Source organism: Stylophora pistillata, chromosome 3 (genome assembly GCF_964205215.1).
Source record: "Stylophora pistillata chromosome 3, jaStyPist1.2, whole genome shotgun sequence".
Lineage (NCBI taxonomy): Eukaryota > Metazoa > Cnidaria > Anthozoa > Scleractinia > Pocilloporidae > Stylophora > Stylophora pistillata.
Window position 1 is genome coordinate 20,127,501 of NC_142521.1, and position 22,500 is coordinate 20,150,000.

Here is a 22,500-nt window from a genome sequence, read left to right on the forward strand (position 1 = left end):
GAATTCTATGTATTCAAATTATAGGGGAATGCATTCCTTCAAGGTTATTGTGGGTGTAGCGCCAAATGGTGTTATTACTTATGTCAGCAAACTTTATCCAGGGTCAATATCTGACAGGGCAATTGTGCAGAAATCAGGATTTTTAAATCACCTTACTGCTGGAGATATGGTCTTAGCAGACAAAGGTTTTGTTATACAGGATCTTGCTGGAGATATGGTCTTAGCAGACAAAGGTTTTGTTATACAGGATCTTGTACCAAATGGTGTTTCAGTAAATATACCACCTTTTTAAACAATGGTACATTCACTGACAGTGAAGCAAGGGCAACAAAAGTTATAGCAAAATGCAGAATTCATGTTGAGAGGGCAAATGCTAGGCTCAAAGATTTCAAGATTTTAACTTTTATTCCCTCATATTTACGCTGTCATGCAGATATCATATTTCAACTCTGTGCTTCACTTGTTAATCTGCAGTTTCCACTGATCAAAGAGGGCAGTGAAGGATATGAATTTGATTAATGAACTAATTATTTTTCATATAAGGAAAATTGAATACTTTGTAAAATACATGCCGATCTGTTTGTTTGATTCAAAAAGCAAATCTGCTGTTATTGTTGAATTTATGGATGCATGTATAATTTCAGCCCAACAGCAGTTCACTACAGCAGAGCAGTACAGCTCAACTGTATAACAATGAAGTGCAAAAACTGTAACATATGTGCAAATATTTCAAGCAGAGGTTTCTAAAGTTAGTTTGAGTAAACCAGGAGAGCCCTGTTGGGATTTGAAGATCTGTGTTAATTTCCTAAAGTTACTAGAGTGAACTTAAAAGTAAACCTGAGCTCCCAATACCCTCCATCTGAAAGGCCTCCCTATCTCAAGAAATTCCACAACAACATGTCATCAGTGAAGACTAAACACCAAAGGGCTCCTAATGATTCCTGAAAATTATTATTTCTTATTTTTATTACATGCAGTGATAGATCTGAAAACCTATAATCGTCCCTCTACAACCATTGGGAAGAGGTGTTCAAAATAAAACTGAGTTAGCTTAGAAATGTTTCCACTCCAGCCTTCATCCTTGCTATTTTCAAAACAACTACATCTTTAGATGTCCACACAACAAAATAGCAAAACTTCCTTGGAGCAAAATGTATCTCCCCTTGGACCTGATGCCAGTATGCATGTTCTTCCTTTAAAGCATACTGACCACTTTCAGTTTTTTTCAAGCAGAAATTGGGGGAGGTATTCACTGCCTCTTCCATTGTCATATTCCTTTCGGTGTAGGAACACTTGACCTCCAAAACAGAGTCTTCATCCACAATTCCATCTGGGCAAGCACCAAGAATCCCAGAGCCATCCAGCCATATCCCAGTTTCCTGTACAGTTTTTGCAGTTAAATTGGTAAATGCCTTAATTGCTTCTGCCTCGTTGTTTATCCCCCATTGTACTGCCTTAACTCTTGATATGTCATACTCTCCAAGGAGCCGTTTGAGAAGTGAAGGAGTCACTCTTTTGGCATGCAGAACGGATCCAAAATTGCCTGCTGTAAGCCGTCCCCTTCTTGCAAGATGCCAGGCTGGGTTGTCTCATTGGCCCACAGTTATCTGACTGACTAACAGGATATCTGCTTCTGTGAGTTTGGCTTTCTGAACCAAACAGTCCAATTGTTGCTGTGCACCTCTTGTTTGGATGAACTCCTCTGAGTAGATGATTTCCTCAATTGCTGGCACAGGCAATTTGGCTTTGGGAGCAGGCTCTGGGTTCATGAGCCAGCAAAGACGAGTGAACCTCCCATATGCCTGTAAGGTGGCTCAATAGGGTTTTTTGGCCAGGCGAAGAATGGGTATGAAAATGGCGCGAGCTTTTAAATGGCATCAAATATGTAAACAAACATGGCGGCTTCACGCGAGTGCACAATTTTTGTCACATAATCGTGAAGTTTACTTGATGAGAGTGAAACGGCATCGATACTTTCCAGTAATGAGCACAATATTGACAGTGAAAGACCAGAAGTTTACACAACGCCTACACAACATCTGTAGTGCGTTAGGTCGCTTTTGGAAAGGGGAAGCGATCGAAACCAGAAAAGAAACAAATAAAAAGGTTACACGGAGGGTTCAAAACGTGGAATGCCAAAAGGAAGCTCCAGTATGATAACATATCCAAGGAAAACAAACCCCCAGTAAAACTAATGACACGAGCACGTGAGGTCAGTATGTTTTTCTTTATTCCGAAGTCTTAATTTTTGGTAAGATTTTCCTGTCAAGCTTGTCCTAACTATTGGCCTACCTGTTCTGTTCACTCCAACCCTGATTCCCATCAGCAGAATAATTCTAAGAGGAAGGCGAACCTACCACAAGGATCCAGACTGGTGGACTTAGAAACCCTTACAGATGGTCTGAAGGAATGCTTATTTTGTCATTACGGTAAATTCTCACTATTTTTAACTGCACTATAGCATATATTACTCCATTATCATATAAAAGAACATGACAAATATTGTGGAGTCTTTTTTCCCTGTTAGTTTACAGTGTATTTTACAATATTTCTAGGCCCTTTGTCTCTTGGCAATGTTATTGAAGAACAGCACAGTGGCTTGGAAAGCACGTTTACTGTTATATGCAGCCAATGCAATGCGCAAAACACCATTAAAACATCAAAAGAGCACAGATCTGGTGCACGCGGTCCATTGACCTTTGATGTGAACACGAGAGCTGCCCTTGGCTGTTTACACACAGGAGTGGGCAACACCCATTTAAACAATTTACTTTCAATCCTCAATGTGCCTGCACTGAACTCATCAACTTTTAAAAATTGGGAAAGGGAAGCTGGAAAGGCAATAGAGCTAGTAGCAAAAAATAGTTGCCAGCAATTCCTAAACCTTGAACGAGAGAAGGCAACTGAAAATGGTAATGAGCCTGACCAGAACAATTTGGTACCTATTGCCTGTTCTTACGACATGGGGTGGCAGAAACGGGGTTGAGGTTTCAACTCTAAGACCGGACATGCTGCAGTCATGGGCCTTTAAACTGGTAAGGTCCTTGACTACACAACAAAAAATAAAATGTGCCACTCCTGTGATGAAGCTAAAAAGGCAGGAAAACAACCAAATGACCATGACTGTAGAAAAAATCATTCAGGCTCTTCAAAGTCAATGGAGCCTTTAGCTGCAGTTGAACTTTTCAATAAGGTAACTAAATCAAATGTCAAATTTTCAATTTACACCGGGGATAATGATTCAATGGCTGAATCTCACCTAAAGCAAAAGGTACCCTATGGTGTGGAAAAATGGAGTGATACAGTTCACATAAAAAGATCCCTTACAACACACCTATAGAACTTGAGCCACGAAGTAAGTTCCCCAACAGTTCAGTGTTGTCACAGAAAGTCATCAATTACCTTGTCAAATCCTTTACATACTGTATTGCACAAAATAAGGGGGATGCTACAAACATGAAATCTGCAATTCAAAGCATTGTGCCTCATGCATTTGGTGACCATACTGGTTGTAGAGAAACATGGTGTCGATACAAGAAAGACCCTTCTCATTATTGTCACAGAGATCTTCCCTATTGCAAAGACCTCCAAGGAGATAGCCTTCAATCAGCCCTGAAATCTCTCTTTGATGAATATAGCACAGATATTGTTAGAAACAAACTTGCACCTGCAGCAAATTCTCAACGTAACGAGTCTCTGAACAGTGTGGTGGGCTTGAAGAACCCCAAAATTCGCTTTTACGGGGGAAGTGAAAGCAATGATTATCGAGTGTCCTGCAGTGTCTCTCAAGTAAATTTAGGTTACAGGTACATTCCTCAAACTCTAGCGTCACTTAACATAGAGCCAGGTCTTTTCTGTGTAGACCATAATACGAAAATGGACATGAAAAGTTTGAAGGACAAATAAAAGAAATCAACATTTGCATTCAAGCGACGTCGATCACAATTACACAAACACCAGATTTCAGAAACCTCGAAAAACGAGGGCAAAGAAGGTACCATGTATGAAAGTGGTATTGGCCTGAACCTAAACTCTTCTACGACAACATTGGAGTTGAACAATTCTGAACTTTCAATCACCGATCTTTATGATATAACCGCTGCTGTCAGGAAACAACAACAAGAACAGTACGAAAATGCAGTTCCGAAATACACTTCGAGACCCACAGCTCAAAAGGAAAAATTTGATGACAGTAAATTTTATCACTTTGTTTTATTTGACATCGAGACAAATTCAATGGGAAAATCAGCAGAAGTATGTCAGCTCGCTGCCATGGATAGGTCAGGTAAACAATTCTCATACTATATTCTACCAACCAGAGACATAGATTCTCATGCGTCAAAGGTCAACAAACTTACAGTTAAAGCTGTCAATGGAATCCGCCGACTTTTCAAAGATAATCGACTAGTAGAAGCCTTTGAGTTATCACAAGTACTTAGGCAGTTTCTAACTTTTTTGAGGGCCAGCGTAGATTCAGCTTCAACATGATCCACAAAATCTGTTTGCACAATCTTGGCTGGACGCAATGCCGCCACATTTGATATTCCAATAGTTCTTCGAAACGGTGGCGAAAATTTTATCGCAGAGCTCAGTTCCATCAGTTCCATCCGGTTTGCAGACACTCTGACACTGATGAAATCACTCATCAAAAGTAAGCACTCTTCCATCCAAAACGCAGAAGGTAAATTTCCAAAGCCTGGGCGGAGTTCTGTTTACGAACATTTATTTCAAACCACCTTTGATGCCCATGGTGCCCTAGAGGACGTGATCGCTCTTCGAAGAATCTTGCTTTCGCCTAGGTTGGCTTTGTCTGATGAAATGCTGGTGAACAGAAGTTCTGTAGTCTCTGTCAAGGACGCCGCCGAAGACCTGAAATATCTTGACAACCATCATCAGAGACTCTTGTCTTTTCGAGGAAAGCTGTACAACCCAGGTCATGTGGATAGCCCAATAAAGCAAAGCATTGCCAAAAAAATTGCTGGCAGTGGCCTAAGATATGAGTATTTAAATAATTTGTACCAACGATTTGGATGGAAAGGTCTTGTGTGTATTTTGACGAGACGGCCATTGTCCAGTCGCTCATCGCTTCCAAGGGTCACAAACACGACGAGAATAGTCTCCGCAATTTTGAAACACTTCGAAGAGATTTCCAAGGATTCTGCGGGATAGTAAATTAAGGTATGTTCTCAACTGACTTTCAGGTCAAAAGCAGTTTGTACAAAAACGTCAAAGATAATGACCGCCCGTGTTTACACATTCATCCTCGACAAAACTGCGTGGTTTGAAAGTTCGCACATGCTCAAATAGCGATCTTGGCGAGTTCCTATTCTGATGACGTGATAGTCATTGAGGTGAGAAAATAGAAAGTTCCCCCTCTGATTTCTCGTATTTCCTTCGGTGAAATTCCTTAAAATTTGGCAGAGATGTTATACCGTTTTAGCTTTCCTTGCTGTGAATTTATCAGGAAAATTTGTAAGACAAGTTTTTCGCTCCGCCAAAAAACAACAAAAATGTTAAAAGCGAAAAAACTACCTTGACAACCCCTATTTTTTTCGATTTTAAAAGTTTCATCTTGTCAGACTCTACCCGGTCGGAGAATAATAAAAAATTTTACCGAAGGAAATTGAAGAAAATTGAAATCAAAGTCAAACAGACGTCAAAAAATGGCGATATTTGAGTAGTTTTAATTTGGGACTAAAAGCCTTGACTTCAGAGGTGACTGTTGTACAGCAAATTTAGGTCCTTGTTTTTTATGTTTCAGTAGCTTTGATTTGAAAGATAGCAAAAACAACGAGAAAAATTAACTTTTGATTAATGTCACTGGCGCGCACTTCGTGATCTTGCATAACCCTATTGAGCCACCTTAAGCTTGCATATAGTGCCTGACAATCTTCTGTGTTGGGAGATCGAGTAATTGCCACATAATTCTTTGGCAGAGGGAACAGTTCTTTGACTGCCTGTAAAGACAGGGAGGTATTAGACTTCTTTTTCCTCCACTGACATTCAATATCTGTGCGGCTTAAGTTGTGAATCCCGTTTATAAAAAGAGCAGCCACGTGACTGCATTTGAATTTTCCCTTTGGGCATTCACACTCCGTGGATTTTATGTTGAAGTGGTCATCCAGGTAAATCTAAGTGGTAATTAAGATAAAAGTTCAAACAAGGTGAACTCATAAATGTCTTAGTAACACTATTTCATATGAATCATAATCTGTACAATTTAAGCCTCAGCCTGGCTTTTTTGATGAGGGAAATCGACAAGATCGAAAATATATATTTCTAAATTGGGGGAGTAGATAACAAGAAGGTACTTAAAAGATATTTAAAAATATTCCTTAGGCTTCTTAATGCGATTGGTGGCTCTAAACTCACCGTGACTCGATAGACCTTTTTCTTCATACTTGCTTGAACCTCACCGCGTAAAACACCTTGATGGTAAGAAAATGACTCAATGTGTTCAGATCTGTAATGATTCTCTCCTCGTTCGATTGACCTCTTTTCTTCAGCGAAGAAAGAAATCAGTGCAGCGATTGAAAGCGACACCATTTTGGCTCTGAGCATGTTTGTTTAGAACAAAAAACTCTGCTCCCATGGTAACGTGACGTAACGGCTTTAGAACTCTATTGTTGTCCATGATTTTAACTTCTTGCTGTTCTTCTGGTTTCTTCTAGCTTCTAGCAGGAGGAATCAACATCTGTACTGATGCTAGAAACTCTGCTAGTTATGTAGGAAAGTTATGGCGTCCCCACGTGAGGATGCGGCGTGGGTATATATCCAATAAAATTGTAATCTTTTTGACTGTAGAATATTATTCACGATATTTTATGGCGTCCTTTGCATGATTGACAGCAATTGTTTGTCCTGTCAATCATGACTCGGCGTGAAAAAAGTCTCGTAAACTACTTACTGGCACTACTGTCTTATTTAACGTATATGTTAAAGGGAACTGATTGAACTCACCCGAATTTTTTTATCGCTCTGAACTATCCGTGAGTATACATTTTTGCTTTTTCTTCTTTTTCTTGTATCTTTTTTTAAAATTTTTTCCCCTATTTATTTTTGTAGATGATGAATAATCCCAGACAATCCCACCGCCTTCTATACTATGCACAAAATAGGTTTGCCATTTCACCTCTTTTTTTTTATTACGCTTGAATAGCGTAATAACAAAGTTCATGATCATTTAAGGGAAGTCGAGCAACGATATCAGCCGTAATAACGTAATAACGTAATGGATGAACCCTTTTTTGCAAGGCAGCGAAGATATCAGCCGTAATACCGTAATAAGGTAATGGCCAAACCTTTTTTGGCAAGAAAGCGAAGGTATTCCGTAATAACGTAATAACGTAATGGCTGAACCCTTTTCCTCAAGACAACGAAGATATCAGCCGTAATAGCGTAATACACAATGGATGAACCCTTTTTCGCAAGACAGCGAAGATATCAGCTGTAATACCGTAATAAGGTAATGGCGGAACCTTTTTTGGCAAGAAAGCGAAGGTATCAGCCGTAATAACGTAATAACGTAATGGCCGAACCATTTTTCGCAAGAAAGCGAAGGTATCAGCCGTAATAACGTAATGGCCGAGCCCTTTTCCTCAAGACAGCGAAGATATCAGCCGTAATAACGTAATGAATGAACCCTTTTTCGCAAGACAGTGAATATATCAGCCGTAATACCGTGATGAGGTAATGGCCAAACCTTTTTTGGCAAGAAAGCGAAGGTATAACACGTAATTACGTAATGGTCGAACCTTTTTTCGCAAGAAAGTGAAGGTATTAGCCTTAGTAACGTAATAACGTAATGGCTGAACCCTTTTCCTCAAGACAGCGAAGATATCAGCTGTAATAAAGTAATAACGTGAGGGCCAATGCTTCTTCGCAAAAGAGTGAAGATGTAACGTGATTGGTGAACGAATTTTCTCAAGACAGCCGTGGTGACGTAAGAAACCAAGCCGTAAGAGTCACCCCCCTTACAGATGTAGTAGCGGTTATTAGAGGTTTCTTAAACTGGTTTGTAGTCCGCATTTCATTGCCGGTTCACAGAAGCCAATAATTTTATGTACATAACTTGCATTTCGCAAGATTTTACCACTATTTAATTCATTTTGGCCCGGGCAACAAGCGAGGGCAAATTTTGCAACTCCTAGAAAATAAGACCACTGTACTTCTTCAGTTAGAGCAGCAAATAATGAAAATGCTCCTCAGACTGCTAACACTAATAGTAATGTTTCACGACATGGTATGTATCTTTCCTTGCTTCTATTGCCTGTTACTGGGTTTAATATGGAGAAGGGAATGGTGCCTCAACTTCAGTAGGCAACTCTGGGAAATTGAGACACCTGTTCCTGTTAGTTATTTGATCAAAACAGAGCCGTACACAAGACTTTAAGGGTAAACAAACTTACAGGCTTTACGCGTTTGAATAATCACCTCCAAATTTTACATACATACATACATACCTACATACATTATTGATTTTTTCCGATGGAGCTTTTCACATATGTTATTACTTAGGCGATGTTTAAGAACGTGTGTGGATTCCAAATATCCACTGATCTAAAATAAAAATTCCTTTTACCACTACTAGTTTAAAGTGGGGAATATGCAACATTTGCCAGTTTCTGTTCTTACGAATGCTAACCTCCTCGCGCTTGATAAGGTTTTGATGAGGTTTTTCCTCATGGTACTTCGATGAACAGTGATGGACTTTGTTGGTGCATCATTACCATCATAAAGCATGGGAAGAAATTCAACACCATCATCTGCAGATAAAACAATAAATTACAGCCAAGAAAGCATAAAGCATGAAGCAATGAATTGGATCTATGAAAAGTTAATAACTCACTTTAATTTTAAAATTGTAAGAAAGCTGATGAGTTAAGAGGGAAAAAGTAAATGAAGCCAGAAATGAATCGATTGCTACTCTTAACTGTTTCTGGGCACCCTCGCTGTGCAAGTTATTCATAGTGCAATGTCACGCCACGCAACAAAGCTTTCAGTGAACCCCAATTTTTTTGGGCATTTCTACTGAGCAACTCATTATTTGACTTAAAAAAGTTGACAAAAAATATTTTGCAGGGACAGAATCAACAAATCTGTACTAAAATGGAGTAAACTACCATAAATATACAATCATGATAAATTTAACCCAAATAATTAGAGTAGAATAACACTAAACAACTACATATATGACACTACAGACTATAGCATTGAGAAAGATAGATTATACCACACCAAAGCTGTATTTTATATGTATTTTATGGCAAAGGTTACCTGGGTTATGAATTGGCTCAATGACTTGGGCTTCTTGCAGTTGGATGGTGTGATCTGACTGAATTGCCTGATCAGGCATGGCCTGTAGTAACTGGATGGTGTGCCCTGACTGGGTTGCCTGATCAGGTATGGCCTGCTGTGACTGCATGGTGTGCCCTGACTGGGTTGCCTGATCAGGTATGGCCTGCTGTGACTGCATGGTGTGCCCTGACTGGGTTGCCTGATCAGGTATGGCCTGCTGTGATTGCATGGTGTGCCCTGACTGGGTTGCCTGATCAGGTATGGCCTGCTGTGATTGCATGGTGCGCCCTGACTGGGTTGCCTGATCAGGTATGGCCTGCTGTGACTGCATGGTGTGCCCTGACTGGGTTGCCTGATCAGGTATGGCCTGCTGTGACTGCATGGTGTGCCCTGACTGGGTTGCCTGATCAGGTATGGCCTGCTGTGACTGCATGGTGTGCCCTGACTGGGTTGCCTGATCAGGTATGGCCTGCTGTGATTGCATGGTGTGTCCTGACTGGGTTGCCTGATCAGGTATGGCCTGCTGTGATTGCATGGTGCGCCCTGACTGGGTTGCCTGATCAGATATGGCCTGTTGTAACTGATAATCTCAATCATCAATCGTGATTTCATACCACTTTTGAATGATATGGCCTCCCATAGAAAACCATGTTTCTCAGTGTTTATCAAGAGATAGAGTTGAATTTAAAGCATAAAACCAGCATATGCAGATCCAGTTGATTCAGGTATGATTGCAATAGCAAAGGCCAATTATTTAAGTTTTTTAAGGTATTTAACACATTTTGCCCATGGGTCAATCCCAAATGAACAATACATTACAAATAATTTTACTTATTTTGAATGTATAAATACCATACCTGTGCAATTTCGGGAATAAGGACTTCACTTGGTCTGACATAAATGGGCTTGTTCTTGGATTTAAATAATCTATGAATAATTTTGCCATCAAGACCTTGATTACTGCGACCTAGGACAGGTTTTACCAGAGAATGGTGAACTGAGTGCAGGATCTCAATATCTTCCAAAGGAGGAATTAGATCTCCAAAAGCCTCATGTATAGTAGTCTCGACTTGTATTTCTGACATCCCCTTGTGAAAACAGATAGCTGTGATCACGTGGCCATGTTCTGTTAAGAACAGTTTAGTGCTTTGTCTTGGGATGATGGAATCATGGGGGCCACTAAGAAGAGTCACATCACAGAGAAACGGTATGTTTGCTGGACTATTCTGGTGCCTAGATGTCAAACTTTGACCAATTCTTCGACTGATTTGAAGGCGCCGGAATCGTGAAAACTGAGCGGCATTGTTGCTAGTCTGAACTGTTGAACTTGTTGATGGTGTACTAGTTGTGTTTACGTTCCTTGTACCGCTTCTATTGAAGGTCCTTGATACTTCATTATTAATGGCTTGATTACGAGGAATAAGTCTTTCAGAAAGATCTTGGACAGTCTTTAATAACGACTGTACATCAGCAACATTCTGATCCGCCATGTTAACAATGATTGTTAATGTGCATGACAAAGTATCAATACCGCTGACCATGTTTCGAAACTAATCGATAATCAATCGATATTCTCGTCCAGTAAAGTTTTTCTCGTCCATCAGAATTTTTCTCGCATTATAATTTTTTTCTCGTGCATAAAAAAGTTATTCTGGTAGAGCAATCTTTTTTCTGGAAGTACAAAAACTGTATCTCATCCAGTAAAACTGTAGCTCGTCCAGTGAAATTTTAAACTCGTACTATGATATTTGTAACTCGTCATGTAAACCTCTTTTCACTATACTTTTGTGCTGTCCGACTTGCCATAAAGGTATGCCCGACTCAAGGTGTTGGCCAGGAACATTTCTTTGCCATTCTGATACTGACATCGATGTTATAGGGCAGAGCGCGTACCAACATGCCTTGATGGCGCTTGGGGGCTCTTTCAAGGGGTTTCTTTGTGATGCTCTCTAATGGTTTGTGGTCAGAGTGGATGATTACATGACGACCATAGGTGTACTGGTGCCACTTCTTGAGAGTGAATACAATGGCGAGCATCTCCTCGATTGTTGCGTACCTTGTTTCGGTATCACTGAGAGCTCTGCTGCCATATGCTAAAGGTCGTCCTTCTTGTAGGAGTGCTGCACCTAGGACTTGCCCACTGGCATCACACTGAATTTACAGTTGTTTAGTCCAGTCAAAGTAGGCCAGCACAGGAGCTTGTGTTAGGAGGCTTTTGATTTCTTCAAAAGCTTTGTCATGAACAGAGTCCCAGGTCCACTCAACATTGGGGTGGGTCAGATCATTGATGGGACACATGACATCAGAGAATTTAGGGATGAGTCTTAAGAGGTAGTCAACAGTCCCTCTGGGTCGTTCAATACCCGCCTTGTCTGTAGGCGGCTTCATCTTGACTATTGCTTCAATCTTGGTGGGGTCAGGCTTAAGACCATTTCTGCTTACCACGTGGGCCATGAACGGAATTTCCTGTAAACCAAACCATCACTTGTCTTTGTTGAGAGCAATTCCGATCTCATAGCAGCGTTGTAGAAAGAAATGTACCCGCTCATCATGTTCATCATCTGTGTGGCCCCAGATGAGTACATCGTCAGCAATGCAGCAGACCCCCTGGAGACCCTCCAGTGCCTGGTGGAGCCCTTTCTGGAGGATCTCGCTGCTAACTGTGAGGCCGAAGGGGAGACGGCAATAGCAATAGTGTCCAAATGGAGCTACAAACGTGGTCAGCAGACTCAAAGGGTGGTCAAGTTCGCAGTGCAGATAGCCTGCTTTTAGGTCGCAGACAGATCTTGCACGCTTGAGATAGTTCTGGAAGGATGTCCTCAAGGACAGGTAGCTTGTAGTGTTCTCGTTTGAGGGCTTGTTTGAGAGGGCGGGGGTCTATGCAGATTCTGACACCGGACTTTTTCTCAGCGACAGACATTTGACTCACCCAATCGGTGGGTTCATTCACAGGCACAATCATACCAGTGTCCACAAGGCGCTGGAGTTCGGCTTTGACTAGATTTTTACGTGACTCAGGCAGGGTGCGCGCACTTCGAATCATCGGGGAGGCACCTTCAGCAATTGTGAGGTGTACCTTCAGGTGTTTCCTTGAAGGTGTCAGGAAAGAGTTGGACATAGTCATGTTCAGGTGACGAAACTGCATTTATGACCTTGAACTTGTTATAGTGCACTGTGATGAGATTAAATTTATGTGCCACTTTTCCACTTAGTAAAGGGGTGAGTTCCTTGTCAACAATGACAAAGTCCACTTTGAAGTTTTGCTTTGTGGTCGGATTCATAACTTTTAGTTTGCATTTGCCGAGGGCTTGCAAAGAGGTTCTGTTCCACATCTGAAGGTTCATCTTTTCAGGGCGAATTTGGGCATTTTCAACGTAGCGCTTGGGCAGAATACATACAGTAGAGCCACAGTCAATTTGCAGAGTCACCGGCTTTTTGTTAACTTCCATTTCACAGAAGATTAGTTGGTTGCCAGGTTGGACTGCGTTGATGAATTGATCCTGATCAGTCGAAATTCCACTAATGGTTTCACTGCTGCTTTCAGAGGAGTCAGTAGAGTAGTCTTCACCCACAGAGTGGAGGCTGTGGTGCTTACACTTTAATGACATTTAAAAGTGGTTTTTGCCACCACAGGCCATGCTGGTCTTTCCCCACGCTGGGCTTAGTTCCTTCCTAATGAGGTGAACTTGGGTGCAGAAAAGACACTTTCCTTTAGTAGCATGCATATCACTAGTTTCTCCAGATTTTCCTTTACCGGAATTGTCTTTTACTCTGTGCTTTTCTTTTCCATGATCTCCAGATTTTCCTTTAGGTTTGTGTTTGTCGTCACCAGGCTTTTTCTTCTTAGATTTATTGATCACCTGATTAATCTCCTCACTCTTGAAAGCTTTCACGTGAAGAGAGGCAGTCTCTTTTGCACAACAAATTTTGATGGTTTTGCTCAGTGTTGAGAGGAGTTCCTCACGAGTCTTGTCATCTGAGATGCCTAAGAGAAGAGGATCCATGAGCAAGAGTTCACACCTGCAATCGCAGAAGCCACAGGTTTTGGCCATGTTACATAATACAGAGATATCCTCATCAATAGACTCACCAAATTCTTGATTTCGGCGATTAAATTGGAAGCGCTCGAAGAATTCTTGTTTTTGACCGAAAAAGTGCTGATCATATTTCATTAGAATGTCAGCCATCTTGGTGCTATCTTCACCTTCACCGAATTTCATTCTGTTGAAGAGTCGCATGGCTTCATTGCCAATGCAGTGCAGTAGCATGGCACACTTGTAATCTTCACTTTGGTCATTTAGACCGGCAAGGAGACAGTAGTTTAACTATCGTTGTTTCCACAACTTCCAGTGATTTTGGTGGGGCAATTTGCGGTCGCCGAACACTGGGATTTTCTGGAGCTTGAGCAGTGGGAGCAGCAGCGGCTTCGGAGTTAAGCATGTCATTCCAGACTAGGAGACGGAGGTGTATGAACTGCAGGGAGTTTCACACAGATGGGAATAGTATCGGCAGTTTCCAGAGAGTACATGATGAGAAATAGACTCCTTGAGTGAGGCAGTAAACAATGTTCGAAGGAGAGCGAGGTTCTTGAGGGTTCGACGAGAGAACGACGACAGCAGTAGTCACTGTTGAACGTTAACTCGGTATCGCTGCCACCATGTAACAATATTGGAGAGATATTGTTGATAAGAACGAAGCAAGAAGAGAGCTTCAGTGTGAGTCCACACGTGTTTTTAAAATTGCCGATTAAGATAACTTTATTCCCCAAAGCGAGGTCATGTCTTAAGCATCACGCGTAACGTAATACACATTGTAACATAAACAACAAATGTGTTTAGTTACAATGATATGAACTCAGCAAGTATAAAACTAATTAGCTAACTAAATAACTAACTGACTGGCTAATAAGAGAACAAACATCTATTAACAAAAGTCCTCTTGAAACGTTCAGTTCTTACAAGCGGGAAAATATAATTATGGCGCCTCTTATGTTGTGTAACCATGGGTCGCTCTAGTGGCAAAAGGTCATATGAAGCTGTTGTAAAATCGCTGTTGGTGATCTTGGCCCACAATTTCTTATCTTTTAGAGTAATAATATTTTCAATCAAAAAAGCTCTTTACAGTAACCAAGCTTAAAAGCTCTCTTGAACAGCCTGTCTATGCGACTCAGATACTTATGATAATACGCGCAGCCCCATACTTCCACAGCATATGTAAATATAGGTGGAAGATGAAGATGATCCGGCACCAGTCCATATAATTTACAAACATGTAAGATGTACAGAGGACTACTAGCTTTCGATATAATATTATCAAAATGTAAATCCCAGTTACACGGATCAGATTGAAAAGTTACACCCAACAACTTCAGACATAGTTTATGCTCTATAGAAAGCAGAGGAGCAGGTAAAGCCTTAGTGGATTTGCCTCTAAGAGGCATCTCCCACATTTTCTTGAAGTTTAGTTGCATACGGTTAGCAGATGTTCATGCGATAATCGATCGGACCTCTTCAGCTTCTGAATTGCTGTTGTTAGCTCGCAGTTTTACTGGAATACTTAATGTTAAATCATCAGCATATTTCACAAGTAAATTCTGATTTGGTAGAATGGCCTTAATATCGTTGACCATAATAGAAAATAGTATAGGGCCTAAAACTGTCCCCTGAGGGACACCCCTATTGATATTTAAATAATCCGTAACAATGGCATCAACAAGAACTCTTTGTTTTCTGTTCTGTAAAAAACTACTAATCCAATTGGTCACGTATGAATTTATGTCAAGTGTTTTCAACTTAGAATAGTTATGGAGCCTCCAACTTTCATGGGAAAAATGCTTGCCATAGTCATAATCAAAGCTGTGTTTATGTTTAATATTTTAAAAAGTTAACTTGATAGAAGCAATTATTTACAAGGTTCAGATTTCAAGTCTAGTCATAACATGTGACAAGTAATGCAATCCATCAAAACTAAAACTTGGCCTTCAAGTCACCATTTCTTTGGTAATTGCAAAAATAGACATAATTTGATCAACGTAGCACAATAGAACTGTGGTTAAGAGTCAGGAGCTTTGGAGTCTTGCCAAAATGATTGATGAAAGGTGCAGAAATATGGTGCAGCACAAAGACAACATTACAGTCCAGGCAGAAGTAACTTGTCATCTTCCTCACACCAGAATCAAAAGATACTTTGCACCTCCTTTCCTTTCTCTTCCCACTTTCATTTGTTGGAAGGTACTCAGGAAAGTGCCTTTCTACATTGTGCAACAACAATGGCTCATCTGAGGGTCTCACACGTTTCCTTAGAGAGGAAAAGTCACCAATTAGTTGCTTTACTAAGTCAATGTGAAAGGATTTCAGGGTTCGCTTTCCATGATTGGGTGACTCCTGTTCCAAATTAAAACTGTTAAAAATACTCCTCTCGACAAGATCAAACAAAATTCTACTCCACCATTTCTTTCCAGATACAGGAATGGTGTAGTAGGATTTCATTTGATCATTCTTGTCTACACCACCCATGTATGTGTTGTAGGATGAGATATGCTGGGGACAGGTAATTTGTTGAATCATTCCATCTTTCGGTTTCCAGTTGACCTCTGCAAGGTTCTCCTAAGGTGCTTGTGTCTAAGTGCCTGTGGCATGCACTGCCTTCTTATCCATCCAGGTAATTGCAAGTGCTGGACCTATTATTTGCCACAAGACATCACCTCTCTTCATTGACTTTATATGATCCTTGTCAAAAAGGTGGAGGAAATTCCTTACGCCCTGACTGCAAAGTCCCACAACACAGTATTTCATTCTGATACAAATCTTCAGTCAATTTGTATGAGGTAAAAAAGTTGTCGCAAAAAATGGCATAACAGTGACTTTTTGTGGTTTCACATAACTTAGTGACAACTGAGTAACCAAGTCCATGTTGAACTGGTTGTTGTGTCTTCGCAGTGTAGATATCAAAGTCACACAAATATCCACTGTTGCTATCTGCCCTACACCACATTTTGATGCCACGTTTTATGGGCTTCATGGGTATGTATTGCTTGAAGGAAGTGTGGGCTTTATATTTTATCATAGCCTCTACAGCTTGCTCATGGTGGGGGGCATAGTTTATTTGAAAATTTGTTTTCAAATCATCAATAAATTCCCTAACCTTGAAAAGCTTGTCAAAGTTACTGTCTCCAGGCCTTGGGATTTTTGTGTTGTCATACAGATGAATATTGTTCCAGATGTCCAAAAATCTGTTTCTAGGCATGACCTTTGAGAATGCTGGAACACTCACTTCTTCTACTGTATAGTGTACATGATTCACAGACATATTTACATAGACCTCTAATTTTCCCGGGAAATTTCCGTGCTAAAGCGACTTGAGAAAACTTGAAAAAATTCGGTAAAAACGCATCCAATCTGAAACAAACTACAAAAATCCAAGGTGGCGATTGTTTTTATTCGACAGAGGCTTGGGACTAATAGCAGAGAGTCTGCTGATCAGATTTATGCAAGGTTCGGCGTCATGGCAGATATATCTGCCAACATGTCCTCCAGGTCGAAATTAACTGATAGCAGTAATTGCTAAATGACACCAAATTAATTGATATATATAGTCCCGCCAAGTGGTGTGCTCGGGTTAGACTGGTGCCCATAGTTATGTCGTCAAAAGAATTCGAAAATGGCGGAAGCTGGTGATAGTCTCAGTGCGGGTGAGTTACTTTACTACTAATAGCACCCTTATTTTCTGATTATTTCATTATCTTAAGTAATAAAAATTTCCTATGTAGCTTAGTAACTTTAGAACTAAAACAATCTTTAGTTTTTAAATACCCATATTGCACATGAATTTTTTTGATATATCCTCTTATGAATCATTCATATTTGTGTAAGCTTGAATACCTTAATTAATTTTATGTACGCTTGTTCATGTAGCTGATGGCTGTGATGAGAATGTTAGTAATAAGAGGGAACTTCCAAAGGTTTCTCTTGCATCGATATCTTAAGGTTTTGCAAATATAAGACTAAGGTAGAAACACTTAATTACTTGTAAAGGTGGGACATACTTTTCTTACTTTTTACACGCCATTCCATGCCAAGGGCCACAATAGCGATTTTCGCCATGGAAATGGCCAGCAAAAATCCTTAAAATATACAGCTGTTTCACGTTGCCTCTTTTAGCAAATTCTTTCAGCAGTCCGTTATAGAATCGCCTATTGTGTTGCCTGTCTCTCAATGGTTTTATAGGTGAAATATTTGAGATAATCCTGTTTATCCGACGTTGTAATGTAAGCACTATCAATTTTTAAATACTAGAATAAAAACAAGGCTACTGCCTAAATGGTACTTCATGCAGTAGGCTGACGTGCCTCAGTTACCCGATATTAGGCAACTAAAATGTTTTTCTGGTTACCTGTTGGGCACCTTTTGTTCCCAACTGGGCTCCAAAGAAAACAATTGGCCTGGCCTACTAACTTTTAAAAACTGGACCCCGAAGGGCTCCCAAAAAATTGTAGTGAAGTTTTTTTTTCCAGTCACCCTTAAACACAAAGGTGCACCATAAAAGGAGAGGTGCCTTAGGTACCTCTGTACCGTTTGTCAATCGACCGTCTTGTGATGTAGAACTCTAAGAGTCAAGTCAGCTTGAGCTATAGCTAATCAAAAGCAGCGAACAGCAGGTGGTTCCTCAAAATTGTTTTATGGTTTCAGCACAATACAAGAATTTCTGAGATTTGTTTTTCCTTTCTCCAATGGAAACTGTCTTTATTTGTGGCGGTAAATTTGAAATCGAAGTAGGTGGTTCGCACGTTACATCATTGCCACTATGCTGGTGGAAGTAAGCATCTTATTAGCTCCTTTTGTTCGTCTACCAGGCAATTGAGGGACCTCTCCTTTTATGGTGCACCTTCGTGTCTAAACTGTTCACTAATGGAACTTAATCTAATTTTGGGTTTGTTAGCTAAATAACTGAACCAAATATGATGAATAATGGTAATTGAACTGAGGGCAGTGCAATTTGGTCTGAAATCATACCTGTGATTTCAAAATCAAACGAGTGAAAGGTGTGAGTTGGATTTGAAATCACAAGTATGATCGCAGACCAAAATCAATTTGCACGACCCAAGGTTCAATCGCCACTTTATTAGATCCATTTTGAAATCACATAATTTATTATCCAAAGCTTTCATTTGCCTGTACTATGATTGATTAGTTTAAAAAACCTTAAAATGTGATTGGTTGTTTTGTTTTACTGTCCCATTCTCATTGGCAGAGGAAAATATGCAAGTTAAAGCCAAAGATAGTGCAATTTGTGAATAAATTGCGCGCCTGAGAGCCAATCACATTGCAAGGATAACCAGTGATTTCAAAATGGATTATCCATTAATTTACTTTGAGAGAGTTATATTTTGAAAGTTATCAAGCCCAATAGGGGATAACTGATTACAGAATACCCTTGCAGTCACTTAAGGAGGTTTGGAAGGATTTCACAATTACCATTGGGTCTATAATGGTTCAAAAGATTTCAAGAATGAGACAAAGAAGACTAGATGCATTATCCAAGTTAAGACTGGGTGTAACCGCTAGTGCTCTAGCAGTTCTGCTCTCTCAAATTTAAGTGGACAGTAAAAAGAGTAGTGAAACTTCTGCTCCCATAGTCATATACACCAGAAGTAAAAAAATTACATAGCTGTAGTCACCCATCAAGCTTTTAGAATGAGCAATGCACATCCATTCATGTTATTATTTTGTATGTAGATTACGTCAATTATTACCACTGTGGGACAATGAGAGCAGCATGTGATGATACATATTAAGTAGCTGGGTATTCTGTAATTTAGTCTTACCTAAAAGGACTTTTAACTTGATCTCCCATTATTTTAGCTTATGTTAATTTAAAGGTAATTGAAGTACTTTGCACAATTTGATTAGTCAATAGATGTGTGGATTAATTTATATGGAAACAGGGTAGTGGCATTTTACGTTTGTGCAAAGTTTTATGAAATATTTTGTAAAGTTATGCAAACCTTCTCTTTATACAGTCAATTACCTGCATATGACGGCCACCCTTGGGACTAATGGAACTGGTCGCTTAATACAGGTGGCTGCAAATTAGTACAGGATCACTAAAAACACTCACTGGGCATGGTCTATAATGTCAATTTTAATGGTGTATCTACAAAAGCACTTCAAGCAAAAAGCTATAGGACAATGAACACTCTTTCAAGTTATTAGTATCAATCAGTTAATCATCAATCAATCCTTTATTTTAACACTTGTTTCATCAAGGAGCTAAGAACTTATTTAAAATATGAACTTTCCACGAAGTTCAGTGCCAACTTGTAACTTAACTGTATAATATATGTAACAAAGTGTAAAAGTATCATGCAATAAATTCTCCTCTACTCTTACTGTATTGATATGATGTACAGTTTGTAACACGTGCTGTTTGTTTACTATCGGGAGACGTAGGAAACGGTTCTTGATGAGACACAGCAAAGCTTTATTTTAGGTTGTCGTGATCAAGCACGTCTAAAGTATGACGTAAGGATCTCAATACACTCACTGAAGAATCATGCAGTCATTGTATGACAATCAAGTGTCACGTGACTTATGAAATAACGAACTATTGATAAGATATTGTAACAGCCTTTCCCTTTTGAAAAGGAAAATGAAGAAAATAAAACTATCTCATCTTAGGCTAAATGAAAAATGGGGGTATAAGCTTGACAGCATGCAATGCTTAATAGCAGACATAGTCTTTGAAAAGTTCTGGAGGCCTTCGAGTTCGTGAAGGCCTCACCGGCTGGGGCTCTTCATTGACTTCGAATCGCTGGGGTTTGCTTAATTTGTCTGGTGGGGTCTGTGGCGGGATGCTTGCGGTTGGCGCTTCAGGTCTTTCAGCATGCTTGTGCGACATTGGATTGTTTGACGGTGGTGATCTGCGGTCCTGCTGAATTGTCGGTGGTGATTCTTGAGTCTTTCTAAAGTGCACACGGGTACGACTGTATGCTCCACCATCCAAAGTCTCCACGGTGTATGATCATTCGTCATCTCTGTTGATCACCAGTGCTTTGCGTCACTTCTCACCAGGACGTAGCGGTTTCATGCGCACAGTGTCACCCTTCTGTAACGGTTTGAGGTCTTTCGCGGTGCGGTTGTAGTACCACTTCTGTTTCTGCTGATGCTCCACAAGCTTCGCATGGTTGTCAGATGACTTGGTGCTTTGCAGTTGTAGAAGCTGACTCACTCTTGGAAGTAGGGTCTTCGTTCTTAGACCCATTAGGCGCTGAGCCAGACTTGACCCAATTCCCTGTGTAGGCGTGTTTCTGTAGTCCAGGATCGCTAGGTAAGGGTCATTGCCAGCTTCGAATGCTTTGCGGAGAATTCGTTTTGCTGTCTTCACAGCAGACTCGGCTTTCCCATTTGCCTTACTGTTTCCAGGGCTGATGGTGCAGTGTTGGAATTCCCAGGTACGAGTGAATGTTGCAAATTCGTTACAGGAGAATTGAGGGCCGTTATCCGACCCAACTTTGTCTGGGCATCCGTATCTGGCAAAGTGGTTCTTGAGTTTCAAGATGATGGTTCTTGCCTTGGTGTCAGGGAGCTTGTCCACTTCCCAGAAATTACTGTTACTAAGTAGCTCTTGTTTTTGAACTCAAAGAGATCAGTGCCGACCTTTTCCCAAGGGTGTGACGGTATTTCATGTGGCATGAGGGTTTCTTTTTGTTGACTATAGGGTCATGGGTTCAGCAGATTTCACATGCTTATACTAGTTGCTTTATTTCTGCTGACATTCCGGGCCAGTAGATGTATTCCCACACTCGTCGTAGGCACGATTCTGTTCCCATGTGTGAGGAGTGAAGTTTGTTCCTCATTTGCTTTCATAAACTGGCAGGAATTACTAATCTTTCTCCTCTAAGAATTACGCCATCTTATACTGTCAGCTCATCTCTTAGGCTGTAGTAGGGGGTTGCTTGCGATGGTAGATCGCTCTAGTCATTTGGCCATCCCTTAAAGATCAAGGATTTCACGACCTGCGGGGTTTGGTCCGCGGTGGTTTCTCTCTGGATCTCCCTTAGTTTCTGATCACTGACAGGCAGAAGTTTGGTCATGTTCACTAATTCGAACTCTTTGACGTCTTCTCTACCAACTTCCGGAAGGTAAGCTCTTGAGAGAAGATCAGCAATGTACATCTTTGCACTGCACTCATAGTGAACATCAATGTTGTACTCCTGAAGCCTCATCATCATGCCTTGCAGGCAGCGAGGTGTGGATGATAACGGCTTCTTGAAGATGGACTGAAGTGGTTTGTGGTCGCTTCTTACTTGGACAGGTCGTCCAAAGGTGTACTGATGAAATTTCTCAAGAGAGAAGACTACACCCAACATTTCCTTTTCTATCTGGGCGTATCTTGTCTCAGTGTCAGTCAGGGCACGGCTGGCATATGCAATAGGTTTTCCCTTTTGTAGCAGGGCAGCTCCAAGACCCTTCTGACTTGCATCGCACTGTACAACAAGCTCTTCCTTAGGGTTGTAGTAGCTAAGAGTGGAAGGCTTGGTTATAAGCTTTTTTACTTCTTCGAATGCTGTCTCTTGTTCTTCGGTCTGCTGCCATTCAGTATCTCTTCATGTTAGCTACTGTAGGGGTTCCATGACATCGGCTAGGCCTGGTAGGAATTTTTGCAAGATAGTTAACGAATCCGTTAATTCTCTATATTCCTTCGACATCTTCAGGATTGGGCATGTCTCGTACAGCTTTGGCTTTATCTTGATCCATTTTAACACCATGTGGAGTGAGTACATGTCCCATTAACAGAACTTCTTTTCGTTTGAACTTCAACTTGTCCCTGTTGAGCGCAATGCCACGCTCGCGGCATCTTTGTAGCAGGGCTTCAAGGTTTCTGTTGTGGCTGGCAGTGGCTTCTAGTACATTGCTTCCAACGCCGTACACTAAGATGTTGTCTGCGATAGTGAGCACTCCACTTAAGTCTTCTAGTGCTTGGTTAACTCTTTTCTGGAAAATTTCTGATGAGACTGACAAACCAAAGGGCAGTCGGCGCCAACGGTATCTTCCAAATGGTGTCGAGAATGTAGTGAGCAGGCTGGATTTGTGGTCTAGAACGCAGTGCCAATAACGTGAATGCAGGTCAACTGTGGAGAAGACTTGCACTTGAGATAATTCGGGAAGAATTTCATCCAGTATTGGTATCTGATAGGTTTCTTTT

At 40.7% G+C, this 22,500-nt stretch overlaps 1 protein-coding gene and 3 pseudogenes across 2 annotated transcripts in view; 2 read left to right on the plus strand and 2 right to left on the minus strand.

Annotated features, from left to right (window-relative positions):
* LOC148734952 (uncharacterized) overlaps positions 1-708 on the plus strand; it is a 1,522-nt pseudogene extending 814 nt beyond the window's left edge. Inside the window, exons 1-2 of the transcript XR_015998490.1 lie at positions 1-185; positions 234-708. The exon at positions 1-185 is cut by the window's left edge and continues 814 nt beyond it. The product of XR_015998490.1 is annotated as an uncharacterized LOC148734952 (transcript). The remainder of the gene's footprint in view (positions 186-233) is intronic.
* Positions 709-993: 285 nt separating this feature from the next.
* On the minus strand, positions 994-1,769 carry LOC148734953 (uncharacterized; annotated as a pseudogene).
* Positions 1,770-2,622: 853 nt separating this feature from the next.
* On the plus strand, positions 2,623-5,273 carry LOC148734954 (uncharacterized; annotated as a pseudogene).
* A 3,298-nt stretch (positions 5,274-8,571) lies between these two features.
* Positions 8,572-11,050, minus strand: LOC148734955 (uncharacterized). The gene is made up of 3 exons (XM_088755392.1): positions 10,155-11,050; positions 9,277-9,877; positions 8,572-8,765 (listed from the first exon to the last, which is right to left on the minus strand). Exons 1-3 carry the CDS (start codon positions 10,836-10,838, stop codon positions 8,587-8,589), a joined length of 1,464 nt encoding a protein of 487 aa, XP_088611518.1. The 5' UTR covers positions 10,839-11,050; the 3' UTR covers positions 8,572-8,586.
* Between the last annotated feature and the right edge of the window lie 11,450 nt (positions 11,051-22,500).

Excerpts from the sequence above, each read along its gene's own strand:
- LOC148734955 (XM_088755392.1), bottom strand. The coding sequence starts at position 10,838 with ATGGTCAGCGGTATTGATACTTTGTCATGCACATTAACAATCATTGTT. Across the intron at positions 9,878-10,154 it reads TTATTCCCGAAATTGCACAG|TTACAACAGGCCATATCTGA; the intron begins GTATGGTATTTA and ends TGAGATTATCAG. Across the intron at positions 8,766-9,276 it reads TGAGCCAATTCATAACCCAG|ATGATGGTGTTGAATTTCTT; the intron begins GTAACCTTTGCC and ends TTTTATCTGCAG.